Source organism: Triplophysa dalaica, chromosome 20 (assembly GCF_015846415.1).
Source record: "Triplophysa dalaica isolate WHDGS20190420 chromosome 20, ASM1584641v1, whole genome shotgun sequence".
Lineage (NCBI taxonomy): Eukaryota > Metazoa > Chordata > Actinopteri > Cypriniformes > Nemacheilidae > Triplophysa > Triplophysa dalaica.
This window is the reverse complement of record NC_079561.1, coordinates 9,570,510-9,586,842: the sequence shown is the minus strand read 5'-3', so window position 1 is coordinate 9,586,842 and position 16,333 is coordinate 9,570,510. Positions and strand designations below refer to the sequence as shown.

Genomic DNA, 16,333 nt, shown 5'->3' with positions numbered 1-16,333 from the left:
GTGCAATTGAAGTATAAACAATACATAGAGCTTACAAAATGCTTTATACTTGTCAGATGATAAAAAATGATGTAGGCTTTGTACAAAGAATGGAAACACTCAAATGTGTAATTTGTTCACCATGCTGTTTAATATAGATCATTTTACAGAGCGATGAGGGTCAGGAGAGGTGCTGCATTGATGTCTGTACACATTATTACTACCATTAAAATATTTTTCTACACAAAAAATAGACACTGATACATTTACACACTTGCTTTTACCTAGAGTGCTGATACTGACAGACAATACATAGACAAACTGAAATTACAATTGAAAAAATGTAGATGTTTAAACTACAACCTAAGAAAACTTTACTTAGAATTTACCCTGTGAAATCTGATCTTATAGGCACACTGACATACAATCCTGATAACTGACAACTGAACTTAAGTGGTCTTATACTTACCACTTTATAATTTACAGAACATATGCAGTAATCTGTTTTTTATTTAAAACATTGCATTGCCAACTTTTGCTAAGTGTTAAGAGGATTGATTTCACAAGAGATCTATCCTTCTAAAACTAATGTGAGAATCTATTTGTTGGGAAACATTTTGTGATTTTAAAACTTGCATGAATGGCCATTCGTGGTCAAGTGGGCTTGGAATATCATTTCCTAAATCTCCTTAAAATGCTATAAAAAATGCTAAATATTTCCGTCTGTAAAGCCAAATAGTTTATTTACTAAATCTCTGTTGGTAAGGTAACATGTACTGTATATTCAGATCTCAAAATAAATCAAAACAGACCAAGGTTACCATTCAAATGGAAAGAAGTGTCATGGCTAATAAAACAAAATACGTATCAACATTAATCCAGTTATACATTTCATATTTTAAATAGACACGCGTACACACAATCACACAGGTCCCCTCTCTTCCAAAAGATGAGTACCAAATGCTGATTAAAAGTAAATTACTAAAATAATTATATGTAACGTTTTATTACTCATATTTATCAGCATATAGGGCCAACATATCTCTGCTTGTAATATGGCTTCAAGAAATTCAAGAAAATCCTATCAAGGCCTTATGTGTCGCTTCAACATGTATACAAAGCTTTATAACCGCGTAAAACATAATTTGTCATCTGACCAAATAGCCAATGTTATTGACGCACAATTCAGTGACAAACAGATAACAGCGGTTTTATTGGAAAACCTCTCTAGCAGAGTTGCTTGGAGGATTCAAGAGCTACAATAACAATCTCTTTTTAACCGTAAAGACATTCTGATGGGCCAAAAGACAGAACAAACTATCTGATTCAGTTTCAACAAATGCAGGTCAATTTAAAAATAGCAATTAGGAACTATACATCTTTATTTTACCATCTTTTGTGAAGTTATTTTAAAAAGTGCTGAGTTAGGGCAGAGACTAAAACACTTGACACCAGACAAAGCGCAAATAAAGATTGTCAAGCCGTTGGAAGAAAACACACCGGAAAACCCTGCTGACATGCCGCACACATTCTACAGAAAGCAGCAAATTATTAGAGCCATGAAACCTTTTTTAAGACTTCAATAAAAGACTACATCACTACATACACTTCACAATGATAGAAGGAGGAGGTAGAGTGAAAGGCAGCGGTTATTCAGGATTTAAAGGGAAGGAAAATAAGACAACACATAAAACCAAATGGATGTGTCCGCACATAACAATCAGGGTTAATCGGATTACACAATAACACGGATTACCCGACTGTCAATGGTCTAACGTGTATTTGTAACTCAGTGATGATTCGTTAAATTGATGTCTGTGAAATCTATAACCCTGAACCACAATCACATGTATACGTTTGCCTTTGGATACACAGAAATACACACTCAAGTATACTTCAAGTAATTGCTTATAAAGTGATTTATAGTGCAATCGACAGGTCAATAAATGCCACCTGTCTACTTAATGTTGACTTGTATAAACATCATCAGGAACATACAGTTGTAGCCAAATGCTGGAAGCTTTACATTTTTAAGCCTTTGTGATTCATGCCACTTCATATAAAATAAATGTTATTGTGTTCCTAATTCAATTCTACCCAACACTATTAGTACTTAAATCATTAGCATAAAAAAGCAAGCACAGGTTGTAATGCAGTGTTACTTAACCAGGGGGCCTCAGATCACTGAAAAATATTTAAATTAAAGTGGGGTGTCCGATTTCTGAATTAGGCTTGTTTAGACAAAGACTGGCCGGGTACCAAAACACCCTTGTAGCCAATCAGCAGTAAGGTGCACAGTGAGGTGTGTCAGTGGGGTGTGTCAGGTTTTGTTGATTTGAACATCAACAGCTGCTATGAGAAATTGGAAATCCCGCCTTTAAGTTAAAACAACGACATATCTTAATATGTTTTAGTGTTAAGTTTTTTTTATAACAAATATAAATTTTTCTATTAATGTCAAGCTCTAGAACATTAAGATATTGTGGGAGGACCTTAAAGTCAAAAAGTTTGAGATAAACTACTGTAATGCAAAACTATACTTCGTCATTATACAACCAAAACATTTTTACTTCCTAAATTGAGTTTTTGTTCTACCAAACACTGGCTACGACTGTATTTCTAGATGGCTAGAAAATCCTGATAAACGATCCACAGTGAAATCAGACATTTACAGCACATCAACAAGAGAAACAACATGAAACTCATTACTGGTGACAAAACATCTCTGCCTGTTACAGTCCTTTAACTCTGATCATTGTCTATTTATCCACTTTCATAAATATATGATTTAGCTGTACAGAACATTTCTAAATCATTCATCTTCGCAAGACCCAATTTTGCGGCGTAAGGAACATTCCTGGGTAAACATATCTTGTTGGTCCTGGAACAACACTGCTGTCAGAGAAATAACCCAATATCTACCTCTTAAATAATAGAGATGGTCTACAACCCATCCAGAAAAAATTGTTCCACGACCAACAAGGACCCTGACCCAAGAACATTTGGATGTCTGCTAAATTGGGTTTACCATCTTGCAATTTCCCACGACGGATTTCAGCCTAAAGTACATTTCCTCACAAACATTCCAGATGGACTACGTTTATCTAGGACACTAGTGGTATATGCAAAGCATAGAAATAGCTCAGCAGGCGCATGTCTGTCTCCTCAAGAGGAAGAACGACTGCTCAGTGTCACACAAGCGTAAGGAATGGGACAGCTATCAATTCACTAACAGCTACGACAATGATGGCTATTGGTTATCTGGGTACTTTGGCTGCACTGTACATGGACACAAACACTCACTCAAATGTATTACATACGGTAGACACACACTCCCCAGTGACCGCAAGAGGGAAATTCAAAAGACAGAACCCTCCTATTACACTGTGGTCGTTCACTTGTAACAAGGGTTATACAATCTTTTTAGAAGGTATCTTTCATTGTGTCTCAGTCCATCAAAGCTTCTGGGTAGCAATTTTAGAGAAAGTCTGAAAGAAGAGCATTTTGTAGTTATACATAAATGCTACCGAGTCCCCTTCCCCATTCCTATTCTCTATTCATTAGGCTCTGGAGAAGATCAGCTCAGCGCCAAGAAACGGCACTTATGACAGCACCGAGGTCCTGTGTCCAGAAACTACCCTTTTATTGGGTCTGCCTTAATTCTTTCTACCGCCTTCCAGATGCACATCTCACAGAGGAACAGCGCTTTCAGTGGCTTCCCAAAGTGTAAAGCTTGTCTCATATATTCATACCCCCTGGACCCCCTCCTCCTGCAGGGTAGTGGCGAAGACCTCCCCCTCGACGTAGAGAATGGAGGGCCACGGTGCAGCAACCACGCAGCAGGGAACCAATATGATACATCGGCTGACCCTCCCGGTACGTACCCCGGCACAACCAGGCCACAGTGGGCACCACTGGCACGACCACTGCGAGCAAATCCACTAGGAAATGACGGCTCCAGTAGTTCTTTACTGGTAACCCACAGCTGGATGAATTGGAATCATTGTCGGCAGCACTCTCATCCACTTCTTCGTCTTCTGAATGTATGTTTATAACGTGATCTCCTGCAACCCCAGCATCTGAGAGTGTGCTTCGAGGCTGGGTGGTTTGTGGGAGGGTCTCCTCTTCCTTTTCAACTGACGGCTGCTTAGAACAAGGAGAGTGGCGGGGACTTGGCAAAGGGTCTCTGGTAGGCTCTAGTGGAACAGAGCTGCTTACTTGGGATAGAGAGTTAGGTGTAGTCAGATCTGTTGTTAAAACTGGCACATCTTGAAAGGGCTTTGAGTCTGTGACTGAATCTACTGCACTGAATGCAACAGAACACTCTAAGTCATATTGCACAGTATGCTCCAGCGCTAGAGCAGATATGGAAACAGGGTCCATGAGGATTGACGCTGTGGCAACTGTTGTCGTAACTGCTGATTCTGTGGCTACCGACTCCAGATCATCTCCCTCATCAGACATCCAGGTAGATGTCGGACTGCAGGCCTGAGAGCGGAAGGTGCGCTCTGCAATAGTGTCCAGATCAGAATTAAATGATGTACAGGGTCCATGGGCAGGGGCGGAGTTTGGGGCGTGGTCGTAATCGGTTTGAATAGCTTGCTCTCTCAGATGGTGAAGGTATAGGTGATGATGGGATAGACAGGGATGACTTAAACTGACGCTTGCCCCTGTACCCATCTCGCTGCAATGGAGCGGCACTGTTCTGGATTCACTGTTGCACAGTCCCTCATAAGTGGAGGAGTGTGGCAGGCGGGAGTACGCATTGAGCAGCGATGCTGTCTCTTGAGACAGAAAAGCAGCCTCCAGGAGTAGCTCTGCCTTGCTGGCTCCTCTTCCACTCTCTCCACAGCACATAAACCCGCTGTCCTGCGTGCCCTCACCTGACAAACACAGAACGTCGCATTCGTTTTCGATACCACAACGTTCCGGACCGCCCTGGTCACTAAGCTTGGTGTAGGTAGAGCTGCGGGTTAGCGAGCGAACCGGGGAGCCTTCGGACGACCCCGGCAGACCCTCGCTGACCTCCAGCCCTGCCCCCACCACTCCTCCAGCTGCTTTGGCGGTCCCGATCTGAGCCAGCTCCATGCTTTGCAATAAATTCTCCAGCTTATGGTTCTGAAGGTTTATGTCTTGGAAGCACTTCTGCACACCGGTGTCGGAGTCTCCCAGACTGGATCGGACGACATCGACGACTTGTTTGAGCTGCTGGATCTCCCTACGAGCCTCTTTCAAAGCCAGCTGAGCCTCCACACGATGGCACTCCTCCTCAATCCAGTCCTCCTGCATTCGGGACAGCTGGGTACGCAAATCATCGATCTCGGTGTCCCTAAAGGAGGGGGAAAGGAAGTGGGAGAGAAAGAAAAGAAGTCAGATAGAACAATACATGAATTCACCTGCATGAGAGGAAAACAAACAACAAATTACAAGATAAGAACAACTGCATCACATACTCATATGATCACGAGAGCTTCATACTATGAGCAAAGCATTTGAAATCGCTGCATGCCATACCTGTTCTGCAGTCTCTCGACAGTCTCTTTGAGTCGTGCTCTCAGGTGTCTGATGCATACTTCTTTCTGCTGTAGAGGGGTTAGGTATTGCTCAGGTGGAGGCGGTCGGATACCATGGTTATCATTGCAGGAGGTGTATTTTAAGTGACGCCTGAAATAGAGAAGTGAAAAGTCATACAAAATGAACTGTATATGTGAAAAGTAGAAAACCATTGTCCTCCATGTCTCACCTATGGGTTGGGCTTCCATCGCTGCCCTTGCATGACCCAGAATTGCTACTGCTGCTGACAGAGGCATTTCCATAAGGATCACGGTTACTGACGGGTGCTGGGCTGCGTCTGTAAAATAAGAGAATCGCAATGTCACTGTGTCATCTCTGAAACCGCTGAACGCAGGATGGGGTACAAATCAAAGACAGACTCAAGCGCACAACCAAAAGAATGGACCAAAAGTACAATAACACGAAATACAAAACCAATAAATTAATATATAAATACAAAACATGCCTATCGAAAATGACTAGCATGCAACTATCTCTAGGGGGATTGAGAGTTTATTTACATTAACATTTACATTAAGTCATTTGGCAGACGCTTGTATCCAAAGCGACTTACAGTGCACTTATTACAGGGACAATCCCCCTGGAACAACATGGAGTAAAGTGTCTTGCTCAAGGACACACTGGTGTTGGCTGCTGGGATCGAACCAGTAACCTTTTGATTTATCAGTTCAGTGGTTTAACCCACTAGACCACCATCTCCATCAGTTTATACAATATTTATTAAAACAAAAATAAAGTCTACAGGAAAATGACACCCAGGTCACTTCAAACAAACAACAGCACAAATGTGACACAACATGAGAATACCCTTTATGAAGTAGGAAGGTAAGCTCAAAACAGCAGTGCTAAAGCCATTATGTTGTAAAACATTCACTTTACACACCACAGATTTGACATCAGCAGGCTAACCCTTTTAATTATGACACGCACTTTTAAGCTTTCAACCCTGATAAAATATAATTTTATAGGGACAGTGCAGTGTGGTTGAAAAGCTTACAAACATGCCCAAAACAATGCCACACAGACAACAAAGAAAAGTGATTGAAGTGAAACGAAGATTGCAAACACAAAGAAAAATGTCAGAATTGTGATATGTTGAAACGCTAACCGACAGTGACGTTCCGGGGACTTTGGTGTGAGAAATCCTCTGCTCTGTCTCATAGAGACCATAATGCCTGACTCCATGGGTGTGTAGTCTAGCTCTATAAACCTGCAATAGTCAAAACTGACCCACAAACAAGAACGAATCATTACACAGTGCAGCACCCTTGCATTCCACCTTCACAGCCCAATGACCTTCTCTTTCGGCCACCCTCTTGTCATTTCAAACCTGTTTATATTTACGCATTTGGCAGATGCATTATTCCATAACAATTTACACTGCATAATCCTATACATTTGTTTCAATATGTGCAAGTATGTGCAATCCCCTGGGATCTAACCTAAGACCTTGGCTTTGTTAGTGCCATGCTCTTACCACTGAGCTACAGGAAAGCTGTTCACAAAGAAGATAATTAATAGAATGTTGTTAACAAAAAACGATGAAACCCATTCACTTGTATTGTATAAACATGATGTGAATAGGTACTGCCATTGTTCAGTTACCAACATTCTTCAAAATATCTTCTTTTGCTCTCTGCAGAAGTAAGAAAGTCATACAGGGTTAAAATGACTAGAGGGTGAGTAAATGATGACTGAATTTTCATTTTTGGATGACCTATCTCTTTTTAACTATTTAACTTTGAAAGCTTCCAAATATGAGCACAACTGGGCTAAGCTATTCTCAAGTGCATTTACAGCAATTAAGAGTTTTTATGAGTTGAACCTTACTTTATTATGACCTGACACTGTGCAGACGAATTTGTGGAATATTAAACTGACTAAAAAAGAAAAAGTACTAATAATAAAAAATACTAATAAATCCTGTATGTGGGAAACAGTACCGTGGCTGGGTAGGATTCGAGCTGCTTTGCCATAGCAAGAAATAGAGACGTATGATTGCTGGATATACTATGCAAGGGCTTATCAGATACTATTACAATTTTTCTTTAAAGGAACAGTTCCTTTAAAGGAAGCATTCTTCTAAATATCTTTCTCTGTGTTCAACCAAATTTATACAGGTTTGGAACAACTAGCGAGTGAGTAATTCATGAAAGAATTTTCCTTTTGGGGTGAACTAAGTACTAAATATATCCTTCTGCTGAACTGACTCCTGCTGTGTTATTTAGGAAACTATATAGGCCTCACACCGCCTTCCAATATTTAAAACAATAAAACAAAGCAGCGAGCAATCACCTGTCAAATTCTAGTAATGTATCATAGCATAGCTCAGAGATAATGACTCTTTAATCTCCGAGAAACATTATCTCTTTGGAAAATTAAATCTTGAGTTAGCAGAGTCGACTGAAAGCTTTTTCTTTTCAGGTGGTGCAGAGCGGTGCGCTTGAGGCAGGGGTTAGAAGCACGATAGATTGCTTTAAAGCTTTAAATAACTCAAAGCAGTATCAAACAGACGGATCATACAGTCAGCAACAATATAGTTTAAAGGTTAAAACGCATTATGTAGCCTGTTAACTGTCGCCCGTTCCGTGTACGGGACACCTAAGTTTGCATCAATATTGTGAATGTAATTTCTAATCGAATCATGACAAACTATATATCATTGGAAAGGTCTAAGACTCTAGAATACAGATTTCTTTGGTATCTTTTTAAATAATTTATATAGGGAGAGTAATTGATTCTTTTTAATAAAGAGTGTGCTTAGATTTTTTGTAATCCTTTTGCGACACATGTTTTTTTAATGTATTTTTTAATCAAAGAAAAACATCAACTTTTTTAATTTATATTTTACAATAAACCTAACAACATAGCTTTATTTTATTTTTTTAGTGTATGTGGGATCTTTTTAGCAATAATCAGCTACTTTTCTGTCTTCATTTACTGAACCTCATGCACTTCAAACCTGTTTGACTTTCTTTCTTCCACAGAACATAAAAGAAGATATTTTGAGGAAGGTTGGTAACCAAACAACACTGAACCCCATTGAATTCCATCGAATGAACAAAAAAAACACAGAGCACTTTCTCAAAATATCTTCTTTTGTGTTCTGCAGAAGAAAAAAGTTTGCAAGGACACAAGGGTGAATAAACAATGCACAACTTATTTTGGGTGAACTAGACCTTTAACAATGCTTTTCCATATACTTTTGCCAATTTAATGTGTATTCACTCTGCAAGACGGTCTATCTTCAATCATAATATTGTCAATATTAAGTTGACAATTCTGGAACTTTCATACAACTACTACCTCATGCAATTAAAGGGGTTATATGACACGGCTAAAACAAATATTATGGTTCGTTTTAGATGTAATGCAATGTGTATACACGATTTATGGTTAAAAAACGCTGTATTTTACGCACACCGTGCATGTTTGTATATCCTCTTTGCCCCGCCTCTCTGAAAAGAGCAGATTTTTTAAAAAGCTCATCGCTCTGAAAAGCGAGGTGTGCTATGATTGGCCAGTTGACCAGTGCGTAGTGGTTGAATACTCCAAGCATGTGATGGAAATGTAACGCCTCTTACCATATTTGGAACATCGGGTTCCAGAGCAATTGTACTGACAGGTACACCCACCTTACTTGCTTATACATTTGGGCGGTCTTAGTCAAATCATACCACGAACTGACGTAGATTTGTGGGGGTGTGGTCACACAAGGCATTTCAGGCAGGTCTGAGTGAGCATTCGCTTTTAGATAGAATGCATGTTTTGTTTCGACACTTTCATTTTTGCAATTTTACGTGTCTAATACATGCATGGGCAACTGATAACACACAAAAGACACAGAAAAACACAACTTCATGCAGTATGGTCATATTTCTTTAGTCATCTTGAAATAACATAATTACATAAAAAACGCACATTTAGAGAGCGAAGCAACCTTATCGTCTGTACACCAGAATCACTATTGGTGGGCTGAAAGAGGCTTGCTGAACTGCCCTAACCATGAAAGCAAGCCTAGATCATAGTTAAGGTGAGACAAAGCAGAGGGGAAAAAAGCAGCCGAACATCAAAGCGTGCTCGAGGAGAAATAAAATAAAATGGCACTATGCTTTGAATAATGATAGCAAGGAAAGGAGAGGGAAAGAGCAGCTGGTGCAGGTGTGTCCAGGTATGTCCATCATGAGTCTAGTGAGATGAACTAAGGTAATGCAGTATAGTCATACACACTCATATACACAGATTTAGTATCTGATTCCCTTCTATTAGCACTTTGTCAAAAACCTGACCTCTTGGGTTTTGGACATAAGCACCATGGGTAGGAGATGACGTGTTTCTGCATTGGGTCTGAGTGGGAATACGTAGCATGGCAGTGCATTTTTCTACAGTCATGCCCTACAGTACGATACTTAATCAGAGTCTCACGCGGGGGACGCAGTGGGAGACGAAAGCACTTGCTGAAAGTGTTGCTTAGCCTGTAGGGCCTTCAGCAAGTTGAATCTGAGGAAAGAGAGATGAGACAGAGGCACAGAACTGGGCTCTACTGTATTATGACCATTACTGCTTAATGCCACTATATGTACTGTACTGACATTGCTAACATGCACAACTAAAGCTACTAAAGTACAGTCAGTCAGTCTAATTCTGTGCATAACATTTTATCCTTCCTCAACAGAAAGAATCTAATCCTTGCCCTGGTATTGTAAACTACGACACAAATAGTCATCTTCTTCATCAAACTTTTTCACTGTGATAATAAATATTTTCAAGTCTTCAATTTGTAGTATTAAACTTTATTCTAGAACAGGGGTTTTCAAACTTTATGATGCCAGGGACCCCAAAAACGATTAACCTTTTGTAAGGGCCCCCCTTCCTAAAATAAATTTCCATCATATTATCGTTTGTTTTAGATGTAATGCAATGCCTATACACGATTTAAGTTGTTAAAAATGCAGTATTTTCCACATACCGTGCATGTTTGTATATCCTCTTTGCCCCGCCTCTCTGAAACGTGCAGACTTTTTACAAAGCTCATCGCTCTGAAAAGCGAGGTGTGTTATGATTGGTCAATTAACCGATTATTGGTAGAATACTGTGATGGAAAGTAACGCCTCTTACCATATTTGGAACATCAGGATCCAAAGCAATTGTACTGAAAGGTACGCCTTACTTGCGTACACATTTGGGCGGTCTTAGTCAAATCATTCAACGAACTGACGTAGATTTGTTGGGGTGTGGTTACATGAGGCATTTCAGGCAGGTCTGAGTGAGCATTTGCTTTTAGATAGAATGCATCTTTTGCTCCGACACTTTTATTTTTACAATTTTACGTGTTTAATACATGCATGGCCAACTTATAACACTGGAAAGACACAGAAAAACACGTATTTGTGCCATATGACACCTTAAACATATGACACCTTTAATCTATTTTTGGTTTAAAGTGGTTCCGAATATAACTATGTAAGATAAATAATAAGTGTGATTATAGAGTCAACATATTAAATAATTTACTATAATAAGAGTAATGAAAAAATTTTGCTGACATTTTGTGGGGACCCCTTAAAGGCTTCTAGAAGCCCCCGTCCCTGTGGATTTATTATAGTTTTGTTTTTAGATTTATTAATATCTTAACTTATATTATTGAGATATTTAGTTTTCATGTCAATTTTAGTTTAAAGTTTTAGCCATTTTGCGTGTGCTTTTGTCACTTAATATTTTATTTCTTTATGTCTAATGTTCCAATATACGATTCATTTGTTTTTGTTTATTATTATAATTGTAGGCAACATTTCAATTTTCCAAAATTTTATTTTTTCCCAATTATTTTTAGGCCAAAATTTTATGTTTAATTATAGTGAACTAAAATACCCTTGGGTCCCCAGACCCTATTTAAAAAAAGCCCCTGTTCTAGAACACAATACTGCTGTTTAATATCCTTGTACAGAATCTGCTTAAATAGCTTTCGATCCAGCCATCAGCAGTTTTACACAACCTGGCAGCTGAATGGTGAAATAACTCTTGAAATAGACATATTGAAAGAGCTAAAGAGCTGATGCAGTAATGATGAGAGCAGAATAGAGAGAGAGTGTTAGGATTACCAAAGCACTTGGAGCTCATAAGGTCAGTGAGCAGAAGCAAAGATCAGTTTAACAGAAGTTAGAAGAGTTAGATATTACAGCGCCGGCACAGCTGACATCTTAAAAGAACATCTGTTTTCATCAAGGAACAAAAGACGAGTGTCTTACTTGCGTGATCCAGAACCAGATCTTTTATTTGAAGGCGAAGACATGGAGTCAGTATCCGTCAGCCTTTATTCTCCTTCTTCGGCTGGATCTGTCTCTCTCTTCCCACCTATCCACACAGCTTGAAAAGCCCAGCTGCTGTCAGCCTGAATACAGTACAAAGAAAAATGTCAGTCTGTTTCACAAGAGGAAATGAATGTCTGTATAACTCTTTCATGCGTATAACTGCCGTGTCAGATATCGAAGAATCAAAGTTATAATTCAATTTAATGCCGTAAAAAAGTTTCTCATTCACATATGTTCCATAAACGAACACAAAAGTATTTTTGTTCAATCCTTCTTCCAAACATTGCCAGGTTCTTATTTCTAAAGTGTGACAGATCAAGCTGTCAAATCAGAGTAGAAAGGAAAAATCTGTCTGTTTTATCTAATCTATCTGACCTCTCCACACTGAGTAGATCTGGCAACACCAGATCCTTTAGCTGTAATACATTAAGCGTTGTGCTGACACAAACTGACTGCTATCTGACTTTACACTGGTCCAAAGCCAGACAACAGACAATAAATAAACTTTAAGACTGCTCACTACGGTGCATTCAGCTATCCCAGATCATTTCTATATGTTCCTTTTACATTTGCATTCCTTGTTTAAGCTACACTATTTATATCGATAGAAGGAATTAATAAAGACTATGATTGTAATTACTGCTACAGTGAGCATTTTGAGATACATGGTGAGGGAAAGAAGGGATTAATGATCTAAATAATTAAACACAGGAATTGGCACACCGCAGTATTTCCAACATTGCACTCTAATATGAAGCATATGCGACCCCTTGTAACCCAATATGTAACCCAAAATAAGCAATTATTTTATCCTTTTATACTAATAGTTAAATAAATGTTAAAATACGCTCTATTATCCCAGGTTAAGACAACTATAAGCCTTTCAAAGGTTCCCTGAAACCATAAACCCAGTGATAGAGTATGTTCAAACATTGCTGTGCTTGGACATTCCAACAACAAAGCTACATTATTTCAGTGAAGTATGAGCTTGGGGTGAAATCATTTTATCCAGACCATAGAAAGATAGTTAGTGGGGGTGCATGAGAACCGAACTCATTTTGCGGCAAATTTGCATCTGCTGAGTTAGTAGCTGGATAGTGTGAGTCATGCGGCACTGCTGCTACACCTGAAAAAACACTATATGTCTGAAAACTGCAGTGATACAGAAATGTAGAATAATAGTCTGAAATTAAACAGATAAATGGAAATAAGCATTGCTTTTATTACTGATATAGCTTTGTCTTGTTTTTGGTCAAATTCAGGGGAAATAAAATAGCCTTAACAAAAAAAGCATGTAACGGCTTTTAAGTTGAAATTGTTTCACCTCCAAAAACCTGCTGTGTCATGCTTCTACAGTAGCACGATCAGCCCTGCATGACTTTCTGTTAGGGTACAAGAGGTCCTGTAGAAGGGAGCTGTACAGAAAGCTGGAAATATGTGACCCAACACTTCTCTCTTACAGAACACATTCAGGCTATACATTCACTGCTCATAAACATCAAATAACACACACTGCTTAGCAAAAGTTTGTTTTCTGAATGCTATAAAGCAGTGGTTCTTAAACTGGGGGTCTTGGCCCCCTGGGAGGCCTCAAGATGGATCCAGGAGGGCCAGAGATTTTGTGGTATTTTACAAATAATAGAAAATTATAATTAAAAATAAACATAAGTTTAATGCAATTAAACATCTAAAAAATAAGCCAAACAAAAGGATTTGTGTTCCAGCATATGTTTTTTCAATATGTTTTTGGTTTAATTAAAATAGTAAGTTTAGGATTATATGTCTCCATTTGGGGGACCACAACAAACAAGCAAAAGCACGTTTTGCTTGTTTTGTTCGCTTAATTTTTTTTCCTCCAGGTGGAACTGACAACCTAACAGATCTGAACTATACTGTACATGTACAGATGAGGAGAAATGTGTACACGATTCTATTACAGCTTTAAAAGTGATGAGAAGTGATTCTACATTCATTCATTAACTGATCACCAAGGCTTACTTCATCAATGAATATTGGTTGAATGCAGTATACGTACAAAAAATGACATACAAATCAGTGAATGAACAACACAGTCGCTCAAGCGCTGTAGAATGTAAAAAACATTACAAACATTAAAAAGGTGTTAAAAAATAATAAAAATGTCCTAGAAATAAAAATCTAAGATGTGTAAAACATGTTTATTTGAATAAATATAAATGTCATGGTTGAAACAGTAAAATTACGGGCCGTAAAATGATAGAACAAATTTTGTATCCAAAGCACATTTGACTGTAATGTGAAACCACGGTGATAAGGAAATGCTTGCGAATAAATGCTGGATGCTGAGAGGATGTGCATGGAAGAGTTGCCATGGCGACAAAATTCACCCACTATTCTAGAACGTGAGCTACAAGTGGTGTGACTGGCGTTCCTTCTGTGTGTATATTGTGAGACAGACGGCATGACACAACCACAAAGCAAGCATGCTAAACAGCAGGTCTGATGTACAATACTGAGAGTTCTGAGGAGTCACAAAAAGGGAGAAAGAGTAACGAGATACATATCGATCCACTGTGACATTTACACCTTTACCTATTTTACTATTAGACTACTTGAATGCAGAATTGCTCGGTTGTGATAACGAGTTTATGCTTTCTCTAAACCCTTACAAATGCTACATTACGCACACTTCACATGCAAGCCGCGAGTCCTTAGGAGTTTGCAAGGTCATACTGCACCCTAGGCCGTACATCGCAAAAAAACACTGTCCCTGTCACGACTCACAGCGCGAGAGGATTGATAAAACCACATCAGACATTAATTTCGTTTCCATGGCTAAGAGACGAAAATGATTTTTACATGCATTAAAATTCAGCCATAGATTCAAATAACACGAAGGAGCAAAACAAAAACAAACACACACGCATGCTCGCTGTAGGAAAACATCTGCTCTGCGCAAATATACAGAGACGCCTAAAACCACGGTGTGGTATCTTAAGCACATCAAACGTGCTAATTTAGGTTATCGTTTTGCTCGATCCCTCAGACATCATATCCATTGTGTACCTTGCGCGTCAAAGTCCTTGGTGTGCCCTACACGCGGGAAATGCAGAGAGAATATTCCGCTACAAAGATGTACCGCGATTTGCACGAAACGTTGCAATGCAAAAGCTTTATTTCTCACCTTGTTGGCGCCTTCCGGCGAAAGTCAAGCTGTCTTCATGAGTGTTTTGTCGGGCTAACCCTGGAGCTCGTCCCCGTCAAGGACTCCGCCACAGCGGTGCACCGCTGCTCGGGAGGGCGAGTCGACGGGGCGGGTGATGATGCGAGGAGATTCTGGTTTGTTTGAGAGCCTCGTGAGGGAAGATGAGGCGAAACAGATGCGTAATATTGCGATGGCTTCCTTAAAGGGGACCGCAAAACTTGAAGTTGTATGAACACGACCGGAGAAGGCTTATTTTGAATACTTCACTGGCTCGGTACTTTTCTATCCGCAAATATTTTCAATTTATATTCGACCCTTTCTGGAAAAAACTGTGTTCGGTTTTCTTTGTGGAAACGATTGTTTATACCCTAGCAGTGGTACAGACCAAAGTATCATTTACCCTCGAAATCCAAAACCCCAAATCTAAAAATACAAAGCACACATTTTCCTTTCATTAAGCCAACATTTTCAAAGGGACTCAAGTTTGCTTCAAACCATTCTTGTTATGTTGGATCACATACGAAAGTAAATTAGGGCAAAGGAAGAAAGAGATTTTTGACAGTTACAGCACCATGGACAGCGCTGCTCTGTAATCTCGATGTGTTGACACTCCCAATCCGATAGATGGCGATACCGCTTTTGTTATTTGTCAGAACTGACAGAACTGACATTACACATAAGGTTGAATTCAGTGGTGTAGTCGGGGCCATAAGCACGCATACGACGTATGCATACTTTTTCCACAGTGCTGTTTGCGTATACAGACTTCTAAAGATCTATATTAGCGTGTACCCACTTGTTCTCCTGCTTAACGTCTCCAAGCTGCTTTTGTGGTTGCTTTCCCTTTAACCGTATCGCGTTCACAATTCAGTCATACAATTGGTGCATCATCTTCAGTGTTGGCAACTCGCGAGGAGCTCATCCCTTCAATGACTGAAAGAGTCCCGCTGATGTCGTCCGCTAATATTGATAAAACTGCTCACTTTCATTTTAAGCTGGTTTAAAGGGCGCTCACCGGCAGTGGCTCCTCTCATCTAAATTCACGGGTTCTCTTGCGCTGCTTTATCTCTTTACGATATTGCAGTGCATCGCAAATCTTTGGTATCTGTCACAACTTTTAATACTAGCTTTCTTTAAATAACCCATGATGAAATGAAACAAAGCACTTACATAGCCCTACTGTTTAAAGTCAGAATCCTTATGTAGGCCTATCCTCGTTCCCATTAAAGTCATTGTGACCCTATTTGTTACGTTTATTCAACATTTAAAATAATGTAGTCTGTTT

General features: G+C 39.4%; 1 protein-coding gene across 4 annotated transcripts; it reads right to left on the bottom strand.

The window, feature by feature from the left end:
- Positions 1–108: 108 nt before the first annotated feature.
- On the bottom strand, positions 109–15,167 carry snphb (syntaphilin b). Of its 4 annotated transcripts, none has more exons than XM_056734020.1 (6): positions 15,028–15,167; positions 11,802–11,944; positions 9,979–10,053; positions 5,723–5,830; positions 5,494–5,643; positions 109–5,308 (listed from the first exon to the last, which is right to left on the bottom strand). In XM_056734020.1, the coding sequence occupies exons 2-6, from the start codon at positions 11,843–11,845 to the stop codon at positions 3,718–3,720; spliced, it is 1,968 nt and encodes a 655-aa protein (XP_056589998.1). In that variant the 5' UTR covers positions 11,846–11,944; positions 15,028–15,167; the 3' UTR covers positions 109–3,717. The 4 variants fall into 4 exon arrangements, with proteins under 4 accessions (XP_056589998.1, XP_056589996.1, XP_056589999.1 ...); XM_056734018.1 differs by lacking the exon at positions 9,979–10,053 and adding an exon at positions 6,662–6,778; XM_056734021.1 differs by lacking the exon at positions 9,979–10,053.
- Positions 15,168–16,333: the final 1,166 nt, after the last annotated feature.

Coding starts and splice junctions, on each gene's coding strand:
- snphb (XM_056734017.1), bottom strand. CDS start 10,205: ATGCACAGAATTAGACTGACTGACTGTACTTTAGTAGCTTTAGTTGTG. Junction 5,831..9,978: donor TCTCCCACTGCGTCCCCCGC/GTGAGACTCTGA, acceptor CTTATTTTACAG/ACGCAGCCCAGCACCCGTCA. Junction 5,644..5,722: donor GATGGAAGCCCAACCCATAG/GTGAGACATGGA, acceptor TCTCTATTTCAG/GCGTCACTTAAAATACACCT.